The sequence below is a fragment of the Globicephala melas genome, chromosome 3 (genome assembly GCF_963455315.2).
Source record: "Globicephala melas chromosome 3, mGloMel1.2, whole genome shotgun sequence".
Classification (NCBI taxonomy): Eukaryota; Metazoa; Chordata; class Mammalia; order Artiodactyla; family Delphinidae; genus Globicephala; species Globicephala melas.
The window spans coordinates 162,599,212-162,625,061 of NC_083316.1; the positions used below are offsets into that span (position 1 = coordinate 162,599,212).

The 25,850-nt window shown below is 51.8% G+C and overlaps 2 protein-coding genes across 6 annotated transcripts; one reads left to right on the forward strand and one right to left on the reverse strand.

The window, feature by feature from the left end:
• Positions 1–1,325: 1,325 nt before the first annotated feature.
• IL27RA (interleukin 27 receptor subunit alpha) lies at positions 1,326–18,714 on the forward strand. 5 transcript variants are annotated; one of them, XM_060297054.1, is made up of 14 exons: positions 1,326–1,624; positions 2,037–2,154; positions 5,415–5,572; positions 5,655–5,812; positions 7,277–7,436; positions 7,742–7,815; positions 11,552–11,735; positions 11,831–12,019; positions 13,919–14,020; positions 14,095–14,253; positions 17,007–17,132; positions 17,503–17,596; positions 17,782–17,875; positions 17,979–18,714. In XM_060297054.1, exons 1-14 carry the CDS (start codon positions 1,525–1,527, stop codon positions 18,108–18,110), a joined length of 1,848 nt encoding a protein of 615 aa, XP_060153037.1. In that variant the 5' UTR covers positions 1,326–1,524; the 3' UTR covers positions 18,111–18,714. The 5 variants fall into 5 exon arrangements, with proteins under 5 accessions (XP_060153037.1, XP_030735723.2, XP_060153039.1 ...); XM_030879863.3 differs by having other exon boundaries at positions 1,329–1,624; positions 17,995–18,714; XM_060297055.1 differs by having other exon boundaries at positions 1,605–1,624; positions 3,669–5,572; positions 17,995–18,714.
• A 180-nt stretch (positions 18,715–18,894) lies between these two features.
• Positions 18,895–23,922, reverse strand: PALM3 (paralemmin 3). The gene is made up of 5 exons (XM_030879861.3): positions 23,698–23,922; positions 23,036–23,178; positions 22,813–22,897; positions 21,101–21,146; positions 18,895–21,004 (listed from the first exon to the last, which is right to left on the reverse strand). The coding sequence occupies exons 2-5, from the start codon at positions 23,149–23,151 to the stop codon at positions 19,092–19,094; spliced, it is 2,160 nt and encodes a 719-aa protein (XP_030735721.2). The 5' UTR covers positions 23,152–23,178; positions 23,698–23,922; the 3' UTR covers positions 18,895–19,091.
• Positions 23,923–25,850: the final 1,928 nt, after the last annotated feature.

Here is a 25,850-nt window from a genome sequence, read left to right on the forward strand (position 1 = left end):
AGGCTGCTCTTTGCACAACACTGGGACGTGCCTTTCAGAAGCCGAAACTAACGTGCTTTCCAAGCCTTCAGGGAAGGGAGTGTGAGGGATGTGGTGAGTACAAGGCTAGATTTGCCACCTAGTAGGTGACCCTCCTACCAAGTTGCTTTCCTCCCCTGATCCTCTTTATCTGCAAAAGGGAGGCACAGCCCCTGTATCTTGCAGGTTTGTTAAGCGGCAAAATTCAGTGAAAACAGATTAGGACAAAGTTGAGTGCCTACCATGTGCCAGACACTATTCTAAGTTTTTTTTTTTTAAATGGGTATTAATTAAATCATCTACTCTGTATAAAACCCTGGAAGGTAGGAGTTATTATTATCCCCGTTTTGCCAACAAGGAAACGGAAGCTGAGAGATGATAATGGGATTGGTGCTCAGTCAGTTCAGCTCCCAAACACATGTTCTTAACCATCAGGTCCTCAGTAAATAAATAGTAGGGGAAAAGATATGACAGAAGAGGAAAGTCAAGCTCAATGAGGTTGAGTAAGCTGCCCATCAAAGCGGGAACCCAGGCCTGAATGGAATCAAAATCTTTACTCAGGAGGCTGAGTCACAAGAACAGAGAAGTAGCTGGACCAGCCAGGAGCCTGGACTCTGGGTTTGACAGATGAAATCAGCAGCCTCTGCTAGAAGGGGAACTGGGCAGCCAGGGAGCACCAGGGTGAATGCCCCAGCCCTGCCATCCACCTAACCGGTATCCAGCTGGGCACCTGTTTCTGGCCCCTCATGCATTCATTCATCAGCGAGTCTCAGAGGTCAGGCACTGTGGACTTGGACAGAGTCCCCCCACCCAATCCTGACCTTTGAGCAGCCTGCCTATCCTGACCCTACCCTGACCCTGACCTCTCCGCAGCCCATATCATGCCTTTCCTGTCCTATACCGTCTCCTGCTGCAAAGGATGCCCATACTCTACCCAACCTGGCCACACTGAGACCCTTACCCAAACTGTGACTCTCTCCTGTCCCAACTGTGACCACTGTCCCCTTGCCAGCCCCAATTATACCACCACCCCATTCCAGCCTTTGCCCGCTCCCGTCCCCCTGTCTGCCAGCCCCTCTTCCTCCGACCTCGCCTGCTGGGGGTTCTAAAGCTGCGGACCCCAGGGTTGGTGGAGGGACCCCTGGGTTCCCTTCATATCCTGGGGTGGGAAGCTCAGTGGGGAGAACGGATCAGAACCTTCTCCAACCCCAAAGATAAAAAGTTCCAAAGGACTCGGCATCCTGTTGGGGGAGGGGAGGGGCAGGTGTCTGCGGAGCTCGGCCACGCCTCAGCGCCGCCCACCCCCTACTACCCCTCCTCAGCCCCCGCGAGGGACTTTCCGATGCAGCGGAGGGGCGGGGAGCCGAAGCGCAAGGTGCGGAGGCGGCTGGGAGGGGCGGCTCCGCTTCCCTTTGCTGTTCGGGCGCTGGACCCCGAGAGACAAGCGGGCGGCGCTGCAGCGCTGGGCCTGGCAGGGCCGGGCCGGACTGGGGGCGCGGGGACGCCATGCGGGGAACCCAGGCCGCTCCCTTCCCGCCGCGGCGGCGGCCGAAGCTGGTTTTGCTGCCTCTGTTGATGCTGCTGTTCTGCAGGACTCGGCCCCAGGGTGAGTTACGGAGCGAACTCGTGTCGGCGCTCTGCCGCCGCGCTCCGCGGAAACGCACATCCTCCAGGGTGAACCGCAATTTTTTGGAATGAATGACAAAGGTCCGGATGCCACTCTGCTCCCCCCCGGGACAGGGACCGGGCGATGAGAGGAGTTGGGGAATGGGCGGCAGCGAGGTGGGAGCCAGGGTCCGGGGTTGGGCGGGGGTAGGGGAAAGGGCTCATCGGGTGGTAACAGGATGTAGCTGGTAGAGGGAGGGGAGGAGTTATGCCCGAAGCCTGGGGAGCGGTGCCCAACGCCCCCTTCCTGCTGATCACTTCCGTAAGGGGTAGGGGGAGTTCAAGTTCTGGGGTGTGAGGGCGGCTGGGGGAATTGACCCCCTTCCCTCGGACCCTCCCTCCTCCCTCTCCAGGCAGCCCTGGGCCATTGCAGTGCTATGGATTTGGACCCTTGGGCGACTTGAACTGCTCATGGGAGCCTCTTGGGGACCTGGGAGCCCCTTCCACGCTGTACCTCCAGAGCCAGAAGTAGTGAGTACAATGGAGTGATTTGGGGAAACAGAGGCTTTGGAAGAGTGACCACTCAGGTTCTAGACTTCTCAGGTTGAGAGGACCCATTAGTCCTGCCCACCCGCACCCCCCAGCCTTGCCCCACTCTCAAGCCCTTCACTTCCAGGTTCCCTCATTTCCTTGCTGTGTTACCCTGGACCAGTCACTTTCCCTCTCTGAGCCTCTGTTTCTTCTTCTATCAAGTAGTGATAATAATGGAACCTGCCTCTCAAGGCTGGTTCTGAGAATTCAATGAGTTAGGCACGTGGGAAAGAAAATGCTTAATGATTAGAAGCTGTTTTTATTGCTGTGTGACCTTAGGCAAATAGCTTAACCTCTCTGAGCATATGAAAAGATCATTTGGTCTGGTGCCAGGGATGCAGCAGTGAAAGAGACACAGAAAGCCTTGTGGAGCCCACATTCTGAGGGGGTGACTGATGTTGCTTCACAATGAATCACACCTGGAAACACAAATTCATTTCAAATTTGGCTAAGTGAGAGGAGAGGGAAAGGAACATTTGAAGATGGGAACTGGGATGGGAGGCTGGTCTTTTTTTTTTTTTAACGATGGTAAAATACACATAAAATTTACCACTTTTTTTCTCAGCCTTTTTTAAGTGTACAGTTCAGTGGAATTAAGTACAGTCACGTTGTGCAACCATCACCACCACCCATGTCCAGAAGAGGGGCGGGGGCTAGGGTTTTAAATTGGTAGAGGATGAGGGAGTAAGAGAAGGTCTTCCCCTTTTTTTTTAACGAGGTGAAATTCACATAACATGAAATTAACCATTTGCCAGTGAAGGTTCAGTGGCATTGAGTACATTCACAATGTTGTGCAACCAGTGCCTCTATCTAGTTCCGAAACATGTCCATCACCCCAAAACGAAGTTCCATCCCCAACAGCGGTCACTTCCCATTCCCTGGCAACTACTAATCTACTTTCTGTCTCTGAGTTTGCCTGTTCTGGACATTTCACATAAATGGGATCATATGTGGTCTTTTGTATCTGGCATGTGGTCTTTTGTATCTGGCTTCTTTCACTTAGCATGTTTCTCAGGTTCATTTATGTCGTAGCGAATCAGAACTTCGTTCCTTTTTGTGGCTGAACAATATTCCACTGTATGGATATACTACGTTCATCCACTCATCTGTTGATGGACATTTGGGTTGTTTCCACCGTTGGGCAATTGCAATTGGGCGATCGTGACTAGCACTGCTTTGAACATAATGTGTACACGTTTTTGAGTCCTGTTTTCAGTTCTTTGGGGTATATGCCTAGGAGTAAGATGGCTGGGGCATATGGCAGTTCTGTGTTTAACTTTTTGAGGAACCACCTAACTGTTTTCTGCAACAGCTACGCCGTTTTATGTTCCTACCAGCAACATAACATAACACATGTGTTTTTGTTGTTTTTTTCTGAAGACCTTGATTTGAACCTTTGAAATCCAACCCTTCGGGATGTCCTCAACTCCTCTCTCTCTCTCTGTCACCCACAGCAGGCCTTGCCGGCTCTGCCTTCTACATTATGCAGAATCTGGCACTCCTCACTTCCTCAGCACCCACCATAGTCCAGTTCCATCATCGCTGGCCTGGACCGTGCGGTCACCTCCTCCCTGGACTCGGTTTCCACCCTTAGCCCCACAGTCTGTTCTCCACCACAGCATCCAGAGGACACCTGTGAACTTCGGTTTTATTTTTTTTTTAATATTTCTTTCTTTCTTTATTTGGCTGTTCTGGGTTTTAGTTGCAGCATGTGGGATCTTCGTTGCGGCATGCAGGATCTAGTTCCCTGACCAGGGATCGAACCCGGGCCCCCTGAATTGGGAGCACGGAGTCTTTATTTTATTTTTTTTTATTTTATTTTTGGCTGCGTTGGGTCTTCATTGCTGTGCACCGGCTTTCTCTAGTTGTGGCGATTGGGGGCTACTCTTCTTTGCGGTGCGTGGGCTTCTCATCGCAGTGGCTTCTCTTGTTGCGGAGCACAGGCTCTAGGCGCGCAGTATTCAGTAGTTGTGGCACACAGGCTCAGTATTTGTGGCTCGCGGGCTTAGTTGCTCTGCGGGGCATGTGGGATCTTAACGGACCAGGCCTGGAACCCCTGTCCCCTGCATCGGCAGGCGGATTCTTAACCACTGGACCACCAGGGAAGTCCCGCACCTGTGAACTTCTGAATCAGGGCATGTCCCTCCCCAGCTCACAGCCCTCCAGGGCTCCCACCTCACTCAGGGTAAAAGCCGAAATCCTTCCTGCAGCCCATCAGGCCCTGTATAATCTGCCTGTCACCTCCCTGCCCTCACCTCCTCCCACTTGCTCGCTCACTCACTCTACCCCAGAGGACAAGCCTCCTCCTCACTGTTCTTCGTAAAACACCAGGCACAGTTTGGCCACAGGACCTTTGCACCAGCTGCTCCCTCTTCCTAAAATGCTCTTCCCGAGGTATTGCGTTGTTCCACACCACATCCTTCAGGCCTTTATTCAAATGTCTCATCAGAGAGCTTTCCTGACCACCTTTCCTAAAATAGCACTGTCACTCTTCATCCTATCATCACACTGAATCCCTCTCACCCTGCTTTATTGTTCTCTGTATTGCTTATACCACCATCAGTTATATATTTATGAGTTTCTCATTTGCCTCCCCCACTGGAACACCAGCTCCGGATAGTGGATCCTTGCCTGCTTTGGTCGTAGTCCTATTCCCAGCTTCTACAACAGAAGTATATATTTGCTGAGTGAACAGTTGCGTAGAAGTCAATGTGCGTATACGTAATAGGTGCTCAGTAAACAAAATAACCAATGCTCATGTAACATGTATCGTGTCCCTGACACTTGCTGTTCTAAATGCGGTCCATTTCTCATCTCATTGTTCCCCTCCCCATTCAGCCCTTTCAGCAAGCACTTTTAAAAAAAGACATGTATTTATTTGGCGGTGCCAGGTCTTAGTTGCGGCACGCTCGTTGGGACATGCGGGATCTAGTTCCCTAGCCAGGGATCGAACCGTGGTCATTGGGAGCACCGAGTCTGAACCACTGGACCACCAGGGAAGTCCCTCAGGAGGCAATTTTATCACCCTCGTTTTGTAGATGAGGAAACTGAGGCACAGAGAAGTTAAGTTGCTTGCTCAAGGTCACACAGCTCTGAAGCAGGAGAACTGGGATTTGAACCCAGGCAGAAAATATGTTATCATTACGGCTCTGGGCCCAGCCCACCGTATGCTGCCCCGATTCTCGCATCTCTCCTCACAGCCATTCCAACAAAACCTGGACAGTGGCAGTGCCCACTGGGCAGAGCCGGGTGACCATTCCACGGGAACAGCTCACCACGTCTGACGAACTCCTTGTCTGGGTGGCCAGGGCAGGCCAACCTCTCTGGCCCCCAGTCTTCGTGAACCTCGAAACCCGAAGTAACAGGCGGGAGTGGGGGTTTGCTATGTGTGGGGTGGGTGGTCTTGGAGGCCCTGGCTCAATGCACCTCCCCTTCCTCAGTGAAGCCGGATGCCCCCCAACTGTACCCTGATGTGGACTTCTCAGAGGATGACCCCCTAGAGGCCACTGTCCAATGGGCCCCTCCTATGTGGCCACCCCATAAGGTCTTGGTCTGCCAGTTCTACTACCGAAGGTGCCAGGAGATGGCCTGGATGCTGGTGAGTGTCAGGGACCCTTTTCCCCCACCCTACTCTGGGCGGGGCCCGGGACATCATTCCCAAATCAGACACCTAGCTCAGAGCTCATTCCTCAGCTGGCCCTGGAGTCTGTCCACATTCCTCACAGAAGGCCTGTACATGCATCTCGTTCAGTTAAAAAATGTTCCCCCAAGATAATCTATAAATTCCATGCAGTCCCAATCCAAATTCCACTTGGAATTTTTTTTTTTTTTTTTTTTTGGCCACGCCGCGAGGTTGTGCTTGCGGGATCTTAGTTCCTCGACCAGGGATTGAACCCGGGCCCTCGGTAGTGAAAGCAAGGAGTCCTAACCACTGGACCTCCAGGGAATTCCTTCCACTTGGAATTTTTGAGAAACTCGGTAAACTTCCTCTAACATTTTTGTGAATGAATAAAAATCCTCAAATAGCTTACCTTAACCTTAAAATAAGAGGTTAACAGCAGACACTTAGCATCTACTGTGTGCTGTCTATTGAATCCTTACAAGAACTCTTTGAGGTAGATGTGTTTTATGCCTACCCATTTTACAGGTGATGAACAGAGCCTGGTTTTCAGTAAACGCTCAAAAGTAATAAAAGCAGCTCACATTTCTGAGCACCTGCCACACGTCAGGGCCCAAGCTAAGCAATCTTGATGAGTACCAACCTCCCTATATAGTAGATGCTTTTAAGATCTCTATTTTATAGTTGGGGAAGCTGAACCTCAGAGAGGTTAAACAACTTTCCCAAGTTCACACAGCAAAAAAAATGGAAGACAACTCCAGTGCAATGGGACCCCAGGAGTTGGGGAGCCTGCCCATGCACTTTAAGAGCACAGCACCAAAGTTGCAAGTATTTTTCATCTCATATCTCATTGGCCAGAACTTAGTCACATGGTCTCACCTGATTGCAAGGGAGACTGGGAAATGTAGTCTTTATTCTTGACACACGTTCCTGACAGATACTCAAGGGTTCTATTTCCAAAGGAAGAAGGGGAGAATGGATATTGGGGATAACCCACTGTTTCAGTTACAGCTTTTCATGCAAAACACTACAATATAGAGCAGAGTTGTTGTCACTACGAATATTCATGCAATTCAGAGCAATGCTCAGATGCAGACTTTGCAATCTAACTGCCTGGGTATGAATCTCAGCTCCAGAACTCACCAGCTATGTGACCTTGGGTATGTCACTTCCCCGCTCTTGGCCTCAGTTTTCCTCATCTGTAAAATGAGAAGAATATTAATAATAGAATTTACCACCTACTGCTATACCTGGCACAGAGGATAATCAACTTGTCTCTTTTTTCCAGGGATTGTCCCAATTTTAAAACCAAAAGCCCTGTGTCCTAGGAACCCACTTGATCCCAGGCAAAGCAGGACAGTATTGGTCATGCTATTGACATATAAGGCCAGGTACTTTCAATTCAATCTTCAGCCTCATCATTCTCCCCTGTCTCTCCCCCAGCTGGAACCTGAAGTGAAATCCATACCCCTGACCCCTGTTGATATCCAGGACCTGGAGCTAGCCACTGGCTATGAGGTATCTGGCCGCTGTCACGTGGAGGAAGAAGAGGATCTGTGGAGCGAGTGGAGCCCCATTCTGTCCTTCCAGACACCACCCTCTGGTGAGGATCTCTGGGCTTACCCCTACACCCTCAGCCCCTCTCCTGGAAGTCTGGCCAATCATGCCATTCTTATTTGTCATATTTTATAGTTGGGAAAGCTGAACCTCAGAGAGGTTAAGCAACTTTCCTAAGCTCACACAGCAAAAAAAAAATTGAAGACAACTCCAGCGCAGTGGGACCCCAGGAGTCGGGGAGCCTGCCCTTGCACTTTAAGAGCACAACCCCAGAGTTGCACGTATCTTTCATCTCATATTTCATTGGCTAGAACTTAGTCACATGGTCTCTCCTTTTTTCATCCTTTCCAGCTCCAAAAGATGTGTGGATATCAGGGAACATCTGTGGGGCACCAGGCGGACAGGAACCCCTGCTTCTGTGGAAGGTGAGTTGTGAGGACCATGTCTCTGCACGTGTCAGGAAACCCCAAATAACAGTGACGTAGAGGACTTCCCTGGTGGTCCAGTGGCTAAGGCTCCGTACTCCCAATGCAGGGGGCCCGGGTTTGATCCCTGGTCGGGGAACTAGATCCCACATGCTGCAGCTAAAGATCCCACGTGCTGCAACTAAAAGATTCCTCATGCCACAACGAAGATCCTGCATGCTGCAACTAAGACCCAACACAGCCAAATAAATAAAATAAATAAATATTAAAAAACCAAAAAACAATGTTGTAGGGAGTTCCCTGGTGGTCCTGTGGTTAGGACTCTGGGCTTTCTCTGCCGAAAGCCTGGGTTCGGTGCCTGGTTGGGAATGAAAATCCTGCTGAGCAGTGGGGCAAAAAAAAACAAACCAACCAAGAAAACAAAAAAACAAGCCAAACCAAAAAACCCCCCCCAAAACAATGATGTAAACAAGACGAAGGTTACTATGCTGCCCTCTTGAGGTTGCTTCAGGGCTTCAAGGAGGGGATGCTCAGAGAGGTCCTGGCATAGTGCTGGGTGCAGAGAAAGACTCCACCAATGTTGGCTGAATCTAGGAGATCTGAGCTGAGACATGAAGATGGGTACAAGTGTTCCAGTCGGGGGGACACCAGGTGCAAAGATTTAGAAGCAAGACTAGGCTCAGCTCCACAAAATACAGCAGAATATGCTAAGGACTTTGATGCTAGTATTAAAGGGCATTGTGAGATGACAGACAAGAGTGAAACAGTCCTCACTGATGCAAATCTGCTGAGCACCTACCGTGTTCCAGACATTGCAAGGCCCTAGCTCACAGTAAATATGGCAAGAGACAAAACAACAGGGCTCATACTTTCTTGGGCCACACAATCTAATATCACTAACTTTAACCATGCATAATACTTACAGAGCTCTTATTATGTGCCAGGTCCTCGCCTCCAACACTTATTTACATTCACTAACTTTACAGATGAGAAAATGAGACATAGAGAGGCTACCCCAAACCAAACAACAGCTATGTGGCAGAGCTGAGGTTCTCTGGCTTTCAAACCTTAATTCACAGTTTCAGTGCCTCTTTTATTTTTTTTTTAATTCATTTTTTTTCTTACTTTTTTGGCCATGCTGCACGACATGTGGGATCTTAGTTCCCCAACCGGGGATCAAACCTGTGCCCCCTGCATTGGAAGTGCAGAGTCTTAACCACTGGACTGCCAGGGACGTCCCTCGTGCCTCTATTTTATAACACATACTTTGTAATGCCCCCTTACTATACTGAAATGAAATACATAGCTAATATAACCCATATATACATATATTTTAAAATGTGTATAATACAGTGTATTGTATTATAGCATACTGTGTAGAGTGTATTGTAATATTCAGTAGAAAATAAAGGGGAAATAAGGCTACTACATAATGGCAAAATATTCAGTTCACCAGTATGATATGAATAGTAAATCTGTATGTACCTCATAACGTGGCTTTAAAATACATAAAGTAAAAATCGAGGGGCTTCCCCGGTGGCGCAGTGGTTGAGAGTCCGCCTGCCGATGCAGGGGACACGGGTTCGTGCCCCAGTCCGGGAAGATCCCACATGCCGCGGAGCGGCTGGGCCCGTGAGCCATGGCCGCTGAGCCTGCGCGTCCGGAGCCTGTGCTCCGCAACGGGAGAGGCCCGCATACCGCAAAAAAAAAAAAAAAAATCGATAGAACTACAAGGAGAACTCCATAGAGTCCACAACCGTCGTGGGAGATTTTAACATACCCCTCTAAGTAATTTCATAACAAGCAGATGGAAAAACAAGTCAAGATCCAGAGAATCTGAACATATGCATAACAAACAACCTAATGGACTCACATAGGAAACATCAGAACATGCATTCTTTCCATATGCCAACAGGACATTTACCCAAATCATCCACATGCTAGGCTATTGAGCTGGTTTCCAAGGACTTCAAAGGGATGAGGTGATGCTGGGCACATTGAAAAATTCTCTGATCAGAACACAGATTGTGCTGGAAATAGATAATAAAAAGTGCTTAGAAAGTCCCCGTATGTTCTGAATATTTCAAAATTCAGTGAATGTTAAAACCAGATCCCAAAAGTTTTCGTATTTATACATCAAAATGTGTTTGGTTCTAGGATCAGTTAAAATTATTAGACAGGGTTTTTCATCTACAGAAGTTTCCAGTTGGGATGACCTTCAAAAGTTACAAGGGACGTGGGACAATTTTTTTATTTCTAGGAGAGGGTAGTGTCCCTGGCTCTTGCCCATCAAATACCAATCATTGAGGCAACCAAATATTCTCACAAGTTTCCCCAAAGCACTCTGGAGGGTACTATCCTCTTTGCTATGCGTAATTACTCCTCTATACAACAGTGGGAATTTTGCAGTCCCTAAGAACTGCACAAGACAGACTAAGGTAAGGTGAGGGAAGACAGGGTCATATAAGTGCATGGTCAGATCCTGCCTGTCGTTAGTTAAAATCTTTTTTATTTATTTATTTATTTTACTTATATTTTTGGCTGCATTGGGTCTTCGTTGCTGCACGCGGGCTTTCTCTAGTTGCGGCGAGCAGGGACCACTCTTCGTTGCGGTGCGCGGGCTTCTCATTGCAGTGGCTCCTCTTGTTGCAGAGCATGGGCTCTAGGCGCGCGGGCTTCAGTAGTTGTGGCACGCAGGCTCAGTAGTTGTGGCTCACGGGCTTAGTTGCTCCGTGGCATGTGGGATCTTCCCGGACCAGGGCTTGAACCCATGTCCCCTGCATTGGCAGGTGGATTCTTAACCACTGTGCCACCAGGGAAGTCCTAGTTAAAATCTTGATAATTTGTTTGTCATGGTTTTTCTTTTTTGCATTAATTTTTTTTAATTAAAAAAAATTTTTTTTGACCACGCCGAGCCTCACGTGGGATCTTAGTTCCCCGACCAGGGATCAAACCCATGCCCCCTGCATTGGAAGCGCAGAGACTTAACCACTGGACTGCCAGGGAAATCCCTGCATTAATTTTTTTTTTTTTTTTTGTGGTACTTGGGCCTCTCACTGTTGTGGCCTCTCCCATTGCGGAGCACAGGCTCCGGACCCGCAGGCTCAGCGGCCATGGCTCACGGGCCCAGCCGCTCCGCGGCATGTGGGATCTTCCCAGACCGGGGCACGAACCCGTGTCCCCTGCATCGGCAGGCGGACTCTCAACCACTGCGCCACCAGGGAAGCCCCCTGCATTAATTTTGATTGATTAAAATATTGCGTACAACAGGGTCCTACTGTATAGCACAGGGAACTATATTCAATACCCTGGATAAACCATAATGGAAAAGAATATGAAAAAGAATGTACACATATGTATAACTGAGTCACTTTGCTGTACAGCAGTAATTAACACAACATTGTAATTCAACTATACTTCAACTACAACTATACTGAAAAATAAAAAAAAATTTTTTTAAATATTGCATTAAAATATAATTCATCTTGATTGGATTTTTGGTATCCTCTTGTTTTGCCGCCAAGGTGAGTGCCTCACTCACCTCACCCTAGTTCTGGCCCAGGAGCTGTATTCTAATTCCACCTCTGCCACTGAGCCACTCTTGAGACTCGGTTTCTTCATCTTAGAGTGAAACAAAAACATTTCACAGACTGGTTTGTCAGGTGACCTCACTGAGAAGCACAGTATGTGCCTGATAAATGGGAGATATTAACCACTTCTTCCCCTCATCCCTCAGGCCTCGGGACACTGCGTGCAGGTGAGCTACAGAGTCTGGTTCCAGATTAAAGATCAGGAGGTGATCCAGGAGGAGACCTCATGTTGCAACATCTCCATCCCCACTCAAGCGGAGTGGGCTGGGGTGTCCGCCATCAACGCCACAAGCTGGGAGCCTCCTACCAACCTCTCTTTGGCCTGCTTGGGTAAGAGGCTGTGAGCTTCCTCTGAGCAATGCCCTGGAGGTGCAAGAGGGGACTTCCCGAGTGGACAGCTGAGATTTCTCCTCCTTATCCTCTAGGTCCAGGCTTTGCCCCTCGTGGTGTGGTGGTCAGCATCATCCCTGTAAGCTCGGATCTGCTGGTGACTTGGCAACAGGGGTCCGGGGGGCTGCAGGAGCATGTGGTGGACTGGGCTCGAGATGGTGACCCCCTGGAGGATCTCAACTGGGTCTGGCTTCCTCCTGGAAACCTCAGTGCTGTGTTGCCAGGTGAGGCCCCAGGACACCTGGGTTCCCATTTCAGCTGTTGGAGAGTGGACTGATGGCTGGATTTGCAGAAGAGAGTGTTCAAGTATCATTAATTCGTGCAAGAAATATTCATTGACTACCTACTGTGTGCCAGGCCATGTTCTAGACACTGGTACACAGTGATGGTCACTGATGCGTATTGGCATTTACCATAAGCATTAAATCATACAAACTTCCTTATAAAGTAGGTTTCTGCTATTATCATACAGAGAAAGAAAAAGGCCCAGAGAGGTTAAGCAACTCACCTGAGGCCATACAGCAAGTATGTGGTAGAACCAGGATTTGAACGACATAGTCGGGCTCCTGAAGCTAAACCCTGAACCATCACCCTACTGTCCTCTCAGCAGCATCCCCACCCTCATCCCCACCAACATCTCCATCCTCATCTTGTAGGGCAGGCACCCAATGAAACAAAAAACAAGTACATCTGTAATGTAATTGGGGCAAAGTAGATCAGGGTAAGGGAGAGGAGGGAGGATAGCTATGTCAGAAAAAAAAGGTAGGAAAGGTCTCTCTGGGAAAGTGCCATTTGAACTAAGACCTGAAGGAGGCGAGACAGAGAGCCATGAGGATGTCTAAGGGAAAAGCAAGAGGGAACAAACAGTGCAAAGGCCCTGGGGCAGGATTGTGCCTGATGTGTTAGAGCAGCAGTGAGGAGGCCAGTGTGGCTGGAGTGGAATGAGCAAGGGGGAAAGTGGGAGGAGGTGAGGGCAGGGAGGTGATGGGGCAGAGTGTGCAAAGCCTTGTGGGTCATGGGGAGAACTTTGGCTTTTGCTCTGAGTCAGGTGGGAGCCACAGAGGGTTCTGTGCAGAGGAAGGGTGTGTCCTGACTCAGGTGCTTACAGGCGCCCCCTGGCTGCTGTGGGAGGAACAGACTGGGAGGGCAAAGGTTGGAGGTAAGAGACCCAGGAGAAGGGACTGTGTATGTCCAGGTGGGACATGGTGGGAACTGGACCAGGTGGGGACCAAGGAAGGGAGAGAAGCAGGCAGATTCTTGTTGAGGAGTCTTAGAGCAGAATTTGGGGGACCCGTTTGGATATGTTGCACCTCATGTGCTCATCCAAGTGGAATTGTCCATGGGACTATCAGATACTCAAGTCTCAGGTCTAGCAATAAGTTCTAGGCGGAGATTTAACACTGGGGAGTCTGTCCTTGGTGTAAAGAACTTGGGAGAGTGTGAGAAGGTGTTGAGCGAGAGATATAGCACAGAGTCCCAAGACCCATGAGTATATATGGACAAAAGAAGAGGAGCCCCAATTCTGGAAAATTCCCAGTTGGGGAAGCCCATATGGCAGCATTAGGTTTTGAGAAGGGATTTCAGGAGCCTTACTTACTGTAATGAGCGGTGTCAGGGCCCCACTCATAGTCCAGCATTTGACTATCTCCCAGCCTCTGGCACCTGCATTCCTGGCCTGAGGGCTTTTTCTGATCTGAAGCATTTTGCCTGCCTGGACAGCTGGAAGTGCCGGGGAATCAAAGCCCCTCAGAGGCGGCCCTCTACCAATGACTGATGTTGGTTGATGGATAAATACCCCAGCTCCCACCCTCGGGTGGGACGGTGCTCAGGATCGTGCTCTCTGCTGCCACACAGAGTTCGCCAGCAGGACTGAGCCTTGGTTGGCCATGTTGGGAACTTGTTCTCTAACACATATTTACTGGGTGACTCTCCTTCCCTGCTTCGCTTCCCCACTGCCCTATTGGTGTTTTCTGGGGTTGCCTCCCAGATCAGTTACATTTATTCAAATTCTTATATCAAGGTGTCCTTCTGGGGACACAAATGAAGATTCCTACAAAATAAGAAATGAGTCGGGGAGGGGAGGGGAGCCAACTCTAACTGGTCTTTGCTCCTCCCCCACTCAGGGGATTTCGAAGGAGGGGTGCCCTACCAAATCACGGTGACAGCAGTCTCTCCTTGGGGCTTGGCCCCTGCCCCCTCTGTCTGGAAGTTCAGAGAGGAACTAGGTAAGTGGTGGGGCTGGAGGATGGAGGGTCCTGGAACCTTGGCAGAACTTGACCCGCTGACTTTCTCTCACCAGTACCCCTGGCAGGGCCAGTGCTTTGGCGACTCCAGGATAGCCCCCCAGGGACCCCTGCTGTAGCGTGGGGAGAGGTCCCAAGGCACCAACTTCGGGGCCATCTCACCCACTACACCCTGTGTGCACAGAGTGGGACCAGGCCTTCTGTCTGCATGAATGGTGAGCTCCACTGCCGCCTGCCCCTGTTCCCAGCCCCCACAAGACCCACCCATCAGCCTACCCCTCCCCTTACCCCCAGATGGGCCCCTTTGGCTCCCTCTCAGCCCCTGGGAGAACACACACTATCATGGGTTCCCTAGTGGATAATAACCCCGGTGGCTGTCAACGTAATAGACTGTCATTTGGCTATTAAAAAAGGAGACTCCGATCTATATTTATTGACATTGAAAGATGCCTGTCATATCTTATTAAGTGAAAAAGATAAAAGGATTGTAAAACTTTGTGGGGTTCCGTTTTTGTAAAATAAACCCAGCACTGAGTGAAGCAGAGGCACAAATATGAAAAGAAATTCCCCCACAATGTCAATAGGGACTGTAGGATTACATATGATTTTTTTTTTTTTTGCGGTATGCGGGCCTCTCACTGTTGTGGCCTCTCCCGTTGCGGAGCACAGACTCCGGACGCGCAGGCTCAGCAGCCATGGCTCACGGGCCCAGCCGCTCCGCGGCATGTGGGATCCTCCCGGACCGGGGCCCGAACCCGTGTCCCCTGCATCGGCAGGCGGACTCTCAACCACTGCGCCACCAGGGAAGCCCACAAATTCCTTTTTAAAATACCTTTTTTACCCTTTCCACTCCAGTTTTATTGAGATGTAATTGACAGCATCACCGTGTAAGTTTAAGGTATACAGTGTAACGGTTTGGCTTACGAATATTGTGAAATGATTCCCATAAGTTTAGTTAACATCCATCATCTCATATAGATACAATAAAAAGAAAGAGCAGAACAATAATAAAAATTAAAAATATCCTTTTTTTCTAATTACCAAAGTTATCTGTTCTTTTTTTAAAAACTGACACATTGAAGTATACTCAAGTATATCGTCATTCTCATCATTTCACTGATACGGACCATGCAGCTTCCATATTTTGCCATGTGTACGTTAACATAGAGATAGGAGTTGTGCTTTTTGAAAATTTTAAACTTCTTTATTATAGAAAATTTCAAGCACAAACAAAAGTTGGAAAAAGGGCTTCCCTGGTGGCGCAGTGGTTGAGAGTCCGCCCGTCGATGCAGGGGACACGGGTTCGGGCCCCGGTCCGGGAAGATCCCACACGCCGCGGAGCGGCTGGGCCCGTGAGCCATGGCCGCTGAGCCTGCGCGTCCAGAGCCTGTGCTCCGCAACGGGAGAGGCCACAACAGTATGAGGCCCGCATATCACAAAAAAAAAAAAAAAAAGTTGGAAAAATAGTATAACAAATCCTTGTGTACCCACCATCCAGTTTCAATGGCTTTCTGCATTTTATCAATCTTGTTTCAATTTATCCCCCCCCTTTTTTTTTCTAGAGCCTTTGGCATCATTTCACCCCTAAATAATTTGGTACTTCAGCATTTGTCTCTAACCGATAAAGCCTTTTTTTTTAACATAGATACTTTGCCATGATTGCACCTTGCACAAGTATATAGATATCCTTAGGTTAAAAATCATATATATTTATGTGTACATGTACCTATAATTAAAAGAGGACTATGTTATAGGCCCCTGAAGCTTATGAACGTGATGTTTTGCAACTTTCTTTTTCTCACCCGATTTCACTTGGACACCTTTCTGTGGCAGTATATCTTGATCTGTATTCATGTCTCCTGTAATCCTATAACAAACCAAAAAGCTGCTTCCTCTCTTGGCTTAAAAACCAAAAAGGGCAATTCAGTTAAAAAGTAAACAAAAACAGTTCCGGGAGATGCAAATGTATTCCCCTCGTCTGGGGTGAATTTCCCTTCACTGGATTCTGTGCAGGTGAGGGATATGATACTCATGCATCCTTTTATTTATGCAAATATACAGTCGACCCTTGAACAGCAGGTTCGAACTGCGCAGGTCCAGTTATACATGACTTTTTTCAATAGTAAATAGTACAGTACTATCTGCGTTTGGTTGAATCTGCAAATGTGGAACTGGGCATCCAGAGGAACCACAGATAAGGAGGGTGGACTATAAATTATACTGTACTTAGATTTTTTAAAGAGTGGAGGGTCGGCACCCCTAACCTCTGCATTGTTCAAAGGTCAACTGTATATCTTTTTTTTTTTGGTTTCGTTGGGTCTTTGTTGCTGCACGCGGGCTTTCTCTAGTTGCGGCGAGCGGGAGCTACTCTTTGTTGCGGTGCACGGGCTTCTCATTGTGGTGGCTTCTCTTGTTGCGGAGCGTGGGCTCTAGGCGTGCAGGCTCAGTTGTTGTGGCGCACAGGCTTAGTTGCTCCACGGCATGTGGGATCTTCCCGGACCAGGGCTTGAACCGGGGCTTGAACCCGTGTCCCCTGCGTTGGCAGGCGGATTCTAAACCACTGTGCCACCAGGTTAAGTCCCCTGTATATCATTTTTGAGTGCTTTTTATGTGCAGGCGCTGATCCAGGTGCTGGGAATATGGCCCTCGTGGAGCTAACTTTCTAATGGGGGACATGAAGGTATAGACAAAGTAAATAAGGTCTAAGCAGTGTGTCAGATGGTGATAAGTGGTGGATAGAGAATAAAGCAAGGAAGATGAGTGGTGAAGCAGGCGCTATTTTACTCGCGGGGCGGGGGCGGTCAGGGAAGGCCTCACTGAGAAGGTGACCTTGCAGCAAAGAGCTGAAGGAGATGAGGAAGGAGCCATGTGGATATCTGGGGGAGAGTGTTGCAGACAGCATGGCACGTGCAAAGGTCCTGAGATGGGACTTGACTGCCTCCCCAACCGCTCTGGGTGTGTCCTTCAGTGAGTGGCAGCACCCGGACCATCACCCTGCCCGACCTTCACTGGGGTACCTGTGAGCTGTGGGTGACCGCGTCCACCATCGCAGGACAGGGCCCACCGGGTCCAAGCCTCCGCTTTCACCTACCAGGTATGGGCCTGGGGCAGGACTGCCATGGGAGGGGTCCCGGAGAGAGGGGCATTGGAGGGCGTTATGTAATCATTACTGAACTTCAGGGGGTGGACATGTAGACTTCGGGATGTTGACGATGCTAAATACTGCTGTGGATTATCAAGCAATGTGTGTCTCTGACCCTTTCACCCCATCCCTGACCTTGACCTTTTCACAAGCCCCACTCCCACCCCAAGATTTCCCCCACCCTTAGCCCCTACCCATTCATAGGCCCTGCCCTTTTATCCACCTCCCTGACCTATTCCCAGCTCCACCCATGAGCCTTACCTGACCCCTCCCCACCTCCCTGGTGTCCAGATGTTCTTCTGCCCCTCCCCCCTCCCTCCAGATAACACCCTGAAATGGAAAGTTCTGCCAGTTGTCCTTCTCGTATGGGGTTTGCTCCTGACGGGCTGTGGCGTCAGCTTAGCTACCTCTGGAAGGTGAGGCTGTCAGACACATGGGTCTCTGCCCAGGTTGGGAGGACAGCTGGACATTAGCTGAGCTTGGGGAGAGATGTGGTAAGGGGATGATGCTTCAGGGCTCTGTGACGTTCCTGGACCCTACGATCTGGGCATGGGTGTCTAGCCGCCTGGATTCCCTGCCCTGACTCTTACCTGCTTGCCAGGTGCGTCCACCTGCGGCACAAGGTACTACCCCACTGGGTCTGGGAGAAGGTTCCTGATCCTGCCAACAGTAGTTTCAGCCTGCCCCACATGAAGGTGAGCAGAAAGCTGGGCTCATCAGGGCCCTTTGGGGGATTGGGGAAACCTCAGACAGTGGGGAGTAGGTGAGAATTGGCGGGTATGAGGGGAGGAATCTCAGCCTCTTCTCTTCCCAGGAGGTGCCCCAGGCCCAGCCCCCTGGGGACTTGCCCATCCTGGAAGTGGAGGAGATAGAGCAGGTACCGATTATGGAGGCCCCCCAGGCCTCAGCCCCACTGGACTCTGGATATGAGAAACACTTCCTGCCCACACCCGAGGAGCTGGGCTTTCTGGGCCACACCCCAGGTTCCAGGTTACGGACTGAACCAACCCCAGGAGGGGAGAGGGGTGCTCATTTGACAGATGAACACACTGAGGCTCAAGGAAGCTGAGTCACTTGCTTGAGGACACCCAGCCAAGGAAGAGCTGAGATTGAAGGACCCCTACAGAAAAGGGCCTGGTCCTACAGGGAATATACGGATGGATGAGGGAGCAAAGAAAAATATATAAAATCCAGAGTGGCAGGTGCCTTCCCAAATCTGTCCTGCTGCTATAACAGAACTGTAGTTGGGTACACTCCCAGCCTCCCTTGCAGCTGGGTGCAGCCACAGACTGAGTTCTTATGAGTGGAACATAAGCAGAAGTGACATGTGCCTCCAGTGGGTCTGCGTGGGGGCTCTTCCACATTCCCTTCCCTTTCCCATGAGCTGGAGCATTGATGTACCCTGTGATCCAGCTTTGGCCACACCCAAGGTGAAGGCGGAGCAAGAAATGGAAAGGAACCCGAGTTCCTGAGTGATTGCCTGGATCAGAAGTGCCCAGAGAAATAAATTCTTTCTGTTTTGATAGCTACTGTAGCTTGAGGTCTTTTTGTTACAGCAGCCATATCTACACTCTCACTGATTCATAATCTTTGATTCTAGCAGAGTGAAGCCCTCCACTTCCCACCAGGAGACGGTGAGGTGGCTCTGTGCCAACAACAGACACACTCACACTGTCCAAATGCTCAACATTTTATTTTCAAGTATAAAGGCTTTGTCACAGAAAGGGGCCAGGGTCACAGGCAGTGTGCAAGGGGTCCAGGAGCCCAGGTGGAGATGGACATGTGGACCAGCTGGCTCCCAGGTGCCATCACCAGTCCCGTGGTGCCCTGTCTGCGCCTGGGACCATCTGCTGATGCCAAGAGGCCGAGGTAGCTGTGAGAGGAGCTGGGAGTGGGGTAGAGGGCGTGGGCTCACATAACCGCACAACACTGGCACGTCTTCTGCTTAGGGCCACTCGCCTCTTCGCCCTCGGGAGGGGCAGATGGCTCCGGCTGCTGGGCAGGCGCGTAGGTGGGCACCGCCTGGGCACTGGGGTTGGCCCTGGGCTCCTCCACCTGAAGCAGTGGCTGGCACTCAGCAGGCTGCTCCTGAGCTGGGGTCTCTGCCAGGAGGGGGGTGGCATCCCCAGAGGGGTCCTGGCCCTCATCAGAGGTTTGGGGCTTCACTGCTTCCGCTTCTGGGGAGCCTTCCTGCTTCTCCTGCGGCTGCTGTCCTTCTTCCTCCGGCCTTGGCTCCTCCTTGGCCCCCAGGGGAGCCACTTCCTCACTCACTTCCTCTGCCTGACACTCCTTTCCTCCTCCTGACTCTCTCTGCTCTTCCGGACTCAGATCTCCCTCGGCCCCTTGAGTCTTCTCTGTCTGCAGTGGCTCTTCACCTGCCATTCTCTCTGCCTTCTGTGATTCCTCATCTCCTTTTGTCTCTGCCTCCGACGGCTGCTCACCGCCCGTTTTCTGTACCTTCAGTGGTTCCTCATCTCCTTTTGTCTCTGCCTCCGACGGCTGCTCACCGCCCGTTCTCTGTACCTTCAGTGGTTCCTCATCTCCTTTTGTCTCTGCCTCCGACGGCTGCTCACCGCCCGTTCTCTGTACCTTCAGTGATTCATCTCCTTTTTTCTCTGCCTCCGACAGCTGCTCACCGCCCGTTCTCTGTACCTTCAGTGACTCCTCGTCTCTTTTTTCCTTTCCCTCCAATGCTTCCTCACCTCCTATTCTCTCTCCCATCAGTGATTCCTCACCTTCTTTCCTTTCTGTCACCAATGGTTCTTCAATTGCCTCTAACTTTTCCTCACCTCCTTTCTGCTGTACTCCCAACGGCTCCTCCCCTCTTTCCCTCTCTGCCCTCAGAGGTCCTTCAACTTCTTTTCTTTCTGCCAACAGTGGTTCGTCACCTCCTCCCATCTCTGTCTCCACCTTTTCCTCAACTCCTCTCCTCTCCGGCTCCAAGGATTTCTCACTTCCTTTCCTCTCCACTGCCAGTGACATCTCTGCTCCTTCTGGCTCTGCGCCTGCCATTCCCTCACTTCCTCTCTTCCCCGCTAATTCCTCTGCCCACCTCCTCTCCGCCTCCCACGTTTCCTCCCCGCCTCTGCCGCCTGCCCCCAGTGGACTCTCATCCTTTCCCTCCCTTCCCAGTGCCTTTGGCCCTTCCAAGCCCTCCAGCCCCAGCTCTTCCCACTGCTCATTGAGGGTCACTCTCTCCACCCAAATGAAGGACCCCTCCTCTCCTCCAAAGCCCCCCTGCCCATCACCATCAGCGCTGCCCCTGGGGGCACCTTCCCCTTCTCCAGAAGCTGCTCCCCCCGGTCCCTCCTGCAGCCTCAGTGAGCTGGTCTGTGCAGCCTCCAGGCCTCTGCCCGCCTCCCCCATGGCCTCTGAGTCGCTGCCCTCTGTGCCTCCCACCCCTTCCCAGACTACCTCCACGATATCCCTGTCCTCCCTGACCCATGAAGGGAGCTCTAGGCGTCCGGCTTCCTGTCTGTCCCCGATGGCCTCCATGACCATCTCCTCCACCTTAGCCTCCAGCTCTGGGCCTGTGGGCCCCGTGGTACAGTCCTCCGTGGCCCTCAGCCCCTCCCAGACCACCTTCACCGTGCCTTCCCCTTTGGCCTCATTCACTCCCCCGTCAGACGCCGCCACTCCCTGACTCGGCGCCTGCTCCGGAGGGGGGCTGGATCCAGGGCAGGGGCCATTGGCTTCTGAGGAGGCCACTGCTGCCCCAGGGATCCTCCTTGGGGCTGGCGGAACCCCGACAGACTCGTCTCTGGACTTAGAGGGGTCCACTGGTCCGGCTGGTATGGAGGCGCTCTTGTTTAGATCAGTCTGGTCTGGGGGCGTGAGGGGAGAAGGGGAAAGGAGAGATGGGGCAACAGAGTGAGATTCAGGTCCTTCCTCTTGTGACCCCCAGACCTCAATACACCCACCTGCAGGACCTGCCTCCACGGTGGGCTGGGATAGAGGACGGTGACCCTGCAGGGATGGAAGAAACAAGGTCAGGCCGGCCCACATCTCCACTTCCAGCCTCCTGCATGCCAGTACCCCTCCCCTGCTCAAACACCATCGATGGCTCCCCGTTACCTTCAGGACCAAACCCTCTGTTGTACCTCAGCCTTCCTGACCTGTCTCATCTCCCTCTGCTCCATTGCGTTGCACACAGTAGGTGCCCAATCAACACTGTGGCCATGCAGCCAATCCCTCTGTATTGGGGACCTACTCTGCCAGCTACTGAGGTTACTTAAGGGACACTTAAGCCTTTTGCTATTGGAACTTACATTCCAGTGGGAGGAAGCAGGTAATAAACATAAAACAAATCTGTAATTCAGGGAGTGAGAAGGGCTATGATAGGAAAAAAAGAAAAGAAAAGAAAAGCAGGATAAGGGGCTGGGGAATGCCTGGGAGGTGATGGGGTGCCTCCTTTAGGTATAAGATGCAGAAGGGCCTCTTGGAGGAGGTGACATTGAACAAAGGCCTGAAAGGTGAGAAGAGCCAGCCTTGAGTCAAAAGGTAGGAAAGGGCATTCCAGGCGGAGGGCACAGCAAATGCAAAGGCCCTGGGGCTACAGTGATTTAGGCAAGTTCAAGGAATAGAACAGAGGGTCAGGGTGGCTAGAGTGGAGTGAAGGAAGGGATCAAGGGAAAGATGAGCCCAAGGGAGGGGAGCTGAGGACACCCCTGCAGGCCACCTATGCCAAACCCCACAGATCTCCTATCCTACCCTCCTCTTTCCAGCCTCTAGGCCTTTGTCCAGGCTGTTTCCTCTGCCTGTATTCCTGATTCCCTTCCAGATTCAGCATAGATGTCACTGCCTCCAGGAAGCCGTCCCTGAGCCCCCAACCTCACTCAGGTACTTCTTATGAGCTTCCCCTATATCCTGGGCTCCCCCCTCACAGACTCGTTGCACCCCATCTCCTCATCTGGACCGTGAGCTCTCTTGGGCCAGGAATCATGCCTTGCGCATCTCTAGCAGGGAATTCCCGGCTTAGACTAAAAACCCAACAAGTGCTTCCTATCCCAATTAAAGGTCTCCTCTCCTCTTTCGTCCTGAAACAGGCACCTGGGAGCCAAGGTAAAGCATCAGGGAGAGGTGGGGACTGTGGAAAACCCACACATCACCGTGGCCAGGTGCAAATATTACTGGATCTTTGGACTTCAAGGAAAACACGGAGAGTCAGATTTTAATGTGAAGTTGTCTTGGTTTTCAAAAACCTGTATGTTGTATGGCCTGCGTTGTATCTTAATAGAGACATTACCAAAACAAACCCCAAAACTCCAAAAGCCACATAGATGCCCCAAATCATGCGAGCATCTCACGATGACCCTTTCCCACCTTTGAGACTGAATTCCATGAACACTTCCCCACATTTGCTGACTGCTTTCCTCATTCAGGTCGTATTGGCAACCATATATCAAAACGGTCCCTTGTGCCCGTTCCAGGTACTAAGCTATGATCTCACCAACCCTCTCTCACACCTCTTCCAGGTGTGTGCTGTTGTTATGCTCATTTTAGAGATGGGGAAACTGAGGCTTGGGCAAGGAAAGCAGAGGACCCAGAATCTAAACTGTGCTTGGAGAGGTCCTGCTTTGGGTTCTGCTTGCCACACCCCCTCCTCCCACCGCCTGCTCCCCTAGCTCCTCACCTGTCGGCGCCAGGTGGGCTTGCCTGTGGGCTTGTGCTGGGCACCTGTGGATGCACTTTGTAACAGCTGCAGCTGGGACTGGAGTCTGGGGAAGAGAAGGGGCTGCTGGGAGCCTGGACCTCGGGCTTATGGACCAACCCCACCCGAAGTGTCAGTTGGAGTGGGCTGAGGGGCCTGGCCTAGTCAGGCTGGGGCAAAGCTTTCAGGCAGGGGCCCTACTCACGTGAACAAGCTGCCTTCCAGGTTCCGGATGCGGGCCTGAGCCTGGTCCTCAGGTGACTGGAGGTCCTGTGAGGCGGGGTCCTGAGGCCGCTCCGGCTCTTCAGCTGCCCCGTCCATTAGCCAGCGTTCCCGGAGAGACTTCCTCTGGGCATGGGAAGGGGCACATGGACTACCCCATCTCATGTAGCGCCCCCCTCTGGATGTCCCACCCTGGGCAGATTTCTTATTGCCCTACGACCACCCAGATGGGACAGACATTTCTCCCTCAGGCTGGGATACGTGCCCCAACGATGCCAGGTGGGGCAGACACCCCGTTACCAACCCATAGCTTTCCCACGCTGGAAAAAAAACACCCATCGATCTCCCCAACCTTTCCAGAATGGGACAAACACCCCCAAAGGTGAACTCAATGTCCCTATGAGCCCCTCCCTACCCCAAAGAGGAACAAACACCTCCATTGTCCCCACACTCTTCCCAAAGGTGGAACAAATGTCCCCATCACAACCACCCACTCTCCCAAGCTGGGGAGGACGCCCACCCCCAAAGCTGGAACCAATGCCCCCCCATGTTTAGACAGAGCCTCCTTTGGTTCCCAGAACTGACTCTCACAGACACTCCCACTTCATTGCCCGGGCTAAGCAGGCGCCCCTGCCCGCCCCCAACCTTGAGTCGCTCCACACGGAGTTTCTCCTCCTCCAGCTCCCGGCGCGCGGCGCTGATCTCCTCCTGCAGCCGCCTCTTCTCCTGCGCACAGAGGACCAGGAGCTTCCCGCGGGCCGGGTGAGGCCGGGTGGGGCCGCCTTCCCCCCTTCCTCCCTCCCTCCTCCGCCGGGCTCCCGGGGGCTCCCGGGACTCCCGGGACTGCAAGCCGCGCCGTGGGCGGAACACAAGTCTGGGCCCCGGGCCGGGAGGGGGTTGCGGAGGCCCTGACTCAGCAGCGGGTGGGGGCGGGGCCGGCGGGGGCGGGGCCGGCCGCGCCCGGGATGCTGCAGAGGCCTCGCCCGCGCGGACCTGGGGTCTGTGGGTGGGAGGGCCTTGGAATGGGAATCCGGGGGTAGGGGGTGTCTGAGATATGGAGTTAAGAGGGACGGGATTCAGAGAGATGGGGGTCCAGATATGAAGATCAAAGGGAGGCGGCTAGTGAGATGGGGGGATCGGAAATGGAGGTGCAGTCATGGAGATCCAGCGAGACTAGGATGTAGAGAAGGGGTCCAGAGAAATGGGGGTTAGTGAGATGGGGGGTTCAGAGAGATGTGGTCCACAGAGATGGAGATTTAAATATGGGAGTTTAGAGAGATGAGGTTCAGATATGGGGGTCTGAGAGATGGGGTTCAGACATGGGGTATCTTGGAGGCTGGGGTTCAAAAATGGAGCATCGGCTGCTATAGATTTCAAGAGTGCGGAGTTCGCAGCTCTCCATTCTAGGGGTGTCAGTGATCAGAGGAACTGGGGAGCGGAGGGGCCTGAGGATTTAGGTGGGGCGCCCCGAGAAAGACTGGAGCTGAGGGTGCTTCCCGCACCTTCAGAGCCCTAGGCCTGCTCCCTGTGATAGGAGGGAGGAGAGGAAAGGGCTTGGGGCAAGGCTAGGGTTGCCCAGGGCTCCAGGCTGACCGCACTGGTAGGGCTTCACTTACCGCGATGACCTCTAGCCGCTGCCGGTAGAGGGAGCTCTCTGCCATGGGCCTGCAGGGAGAGGGAGGCGGCTGCCAAAGGGGTCTCCCAGGGGCCCACACCTCAGCAGGCTCACCTCTCGAATACCCCTCTCTGAGCCAAGATCCCTGAGCTGCTGGGAAGCCAACCAAAACCCAGCACTTTCCTCTATTTCCCCTTTGCACCTGGGAGGGGTCGGGGCAGAGGGCAGGGGTTCTGTGAGGGAGAGAGAGCAGAGACCATGACAGACTGAGCTAAATCCCTTCCTAGGCTTGACAACGCCTCTCTGAGCCTCAGTTTCCCCATCTGTAAAATGGACCAGGATAGCTTGACCTTCACCTTGCAGAGGTGAGATGATGGCCTTGCAAGGAAGTATCCATGCAGGAAAAAACTTAGGACATAGTGCTCCAAAAACAGTAGCATAGTTTATTATTATTATTATTATTATTTTTTTTTTTTTTTGCGGTACGCGGGCCTCTCACTGCTGTGGCCTCTCCCGTTGCGGAGCACAGGCTCCGGACGTGCAGGCCCAGCGGCCATGGCTCACGGGCCCAGCCTCTCCGCGGCATGTGGGATCCTCCCGGACCAGGGCACGAACCCGCGTCCCCTGCATCAGCAGGCGGACCCTCAACCACTGCGCCACCAGGGAAGCCCTAGTTTATTATTAATAATAATTTTAGGGAATTCCCTGGCGGTCCGGTGGTTAGGATTCCGTGCTCTCACTGCCGAGGGCCCAGGTTCAATCCCTGGACGGGGAACTAAGATCCCACAAGCCGTGTACCTCAGCCAAAAAGAAAAAAATAAAAAAATTTAAATAATTCCCACGACTAATAATGTTTTTGATTAATTATAATAACCATTCCCAGAAACTCTCGAATCCCACCAAACCCGAACAAGGTCCTTTCTGGACCTTGGCTCCTACACAGCATCCCTTAAGTGCTGGGGGGTGAGGGAGTCTGGGGAGAAAAGGGTCCATCCCACCATGGACACATGCCATTGCCATGGTAACTCCGGAGTTGCCTCCTCCACCTGCAAGCCACCATCCCTGGGGGCAAGGGTCACCAGGTCACACTGCCTAGTGCCGGACTCTGAACTGGGAGGAGGGGGAGGGGGACTCGCCGTTTAAGGTTTAACCTGAGATTACCCCCATTGTTGTCCTCCTCAGA

Bases quoted from the DNA above. Each gene is read 5' to 3' on its own strand.
- IL27RA (XM_030879863.3), top strand. From the start codon at position 1,525: ATGCGGGGAACCCAGGCCGCTCCCTTCCCGCCGCGGCGGCGGCCGAAG. The intron at 7,437-7,741 runs GTGAGGATCTCT...CATCCTTTCCAG, and splicing joins CTTCCAGACACCACCCTCTG to CTCCAAAAGATGTGTGGATA. The intron at 14,254-17,006 runs GTGAGCTCCACT...TGTGTCCTTCAG, and splicing joins GCCTTCTGTCTGCATGAATG to TGAGTGGCAGCACCCGGACC.
- PALM3 (XM_030879861.3), bottom strand. From the start codon at position 23,151: ATGGACGGGGCAGCTGAAGAGCCGGAGCGGCCTCAGGACCCCGCCTCA. The intron at 22,898-23,035 runs GTGAGTAGGGCC...TCTCTTCCCCAG, and splicing joins CTGGAAGGCAGCTTGTTCAC to ACTCCAGTCCCAGCTGCAGC. The intron at 21,005-21,100 runs GTGGGTGTATTG...TCACGCCCCCAG, and splicing joins CGTGGAGGCAGGTCCTGCAG to ACCAGACTGATCTAAACAAG.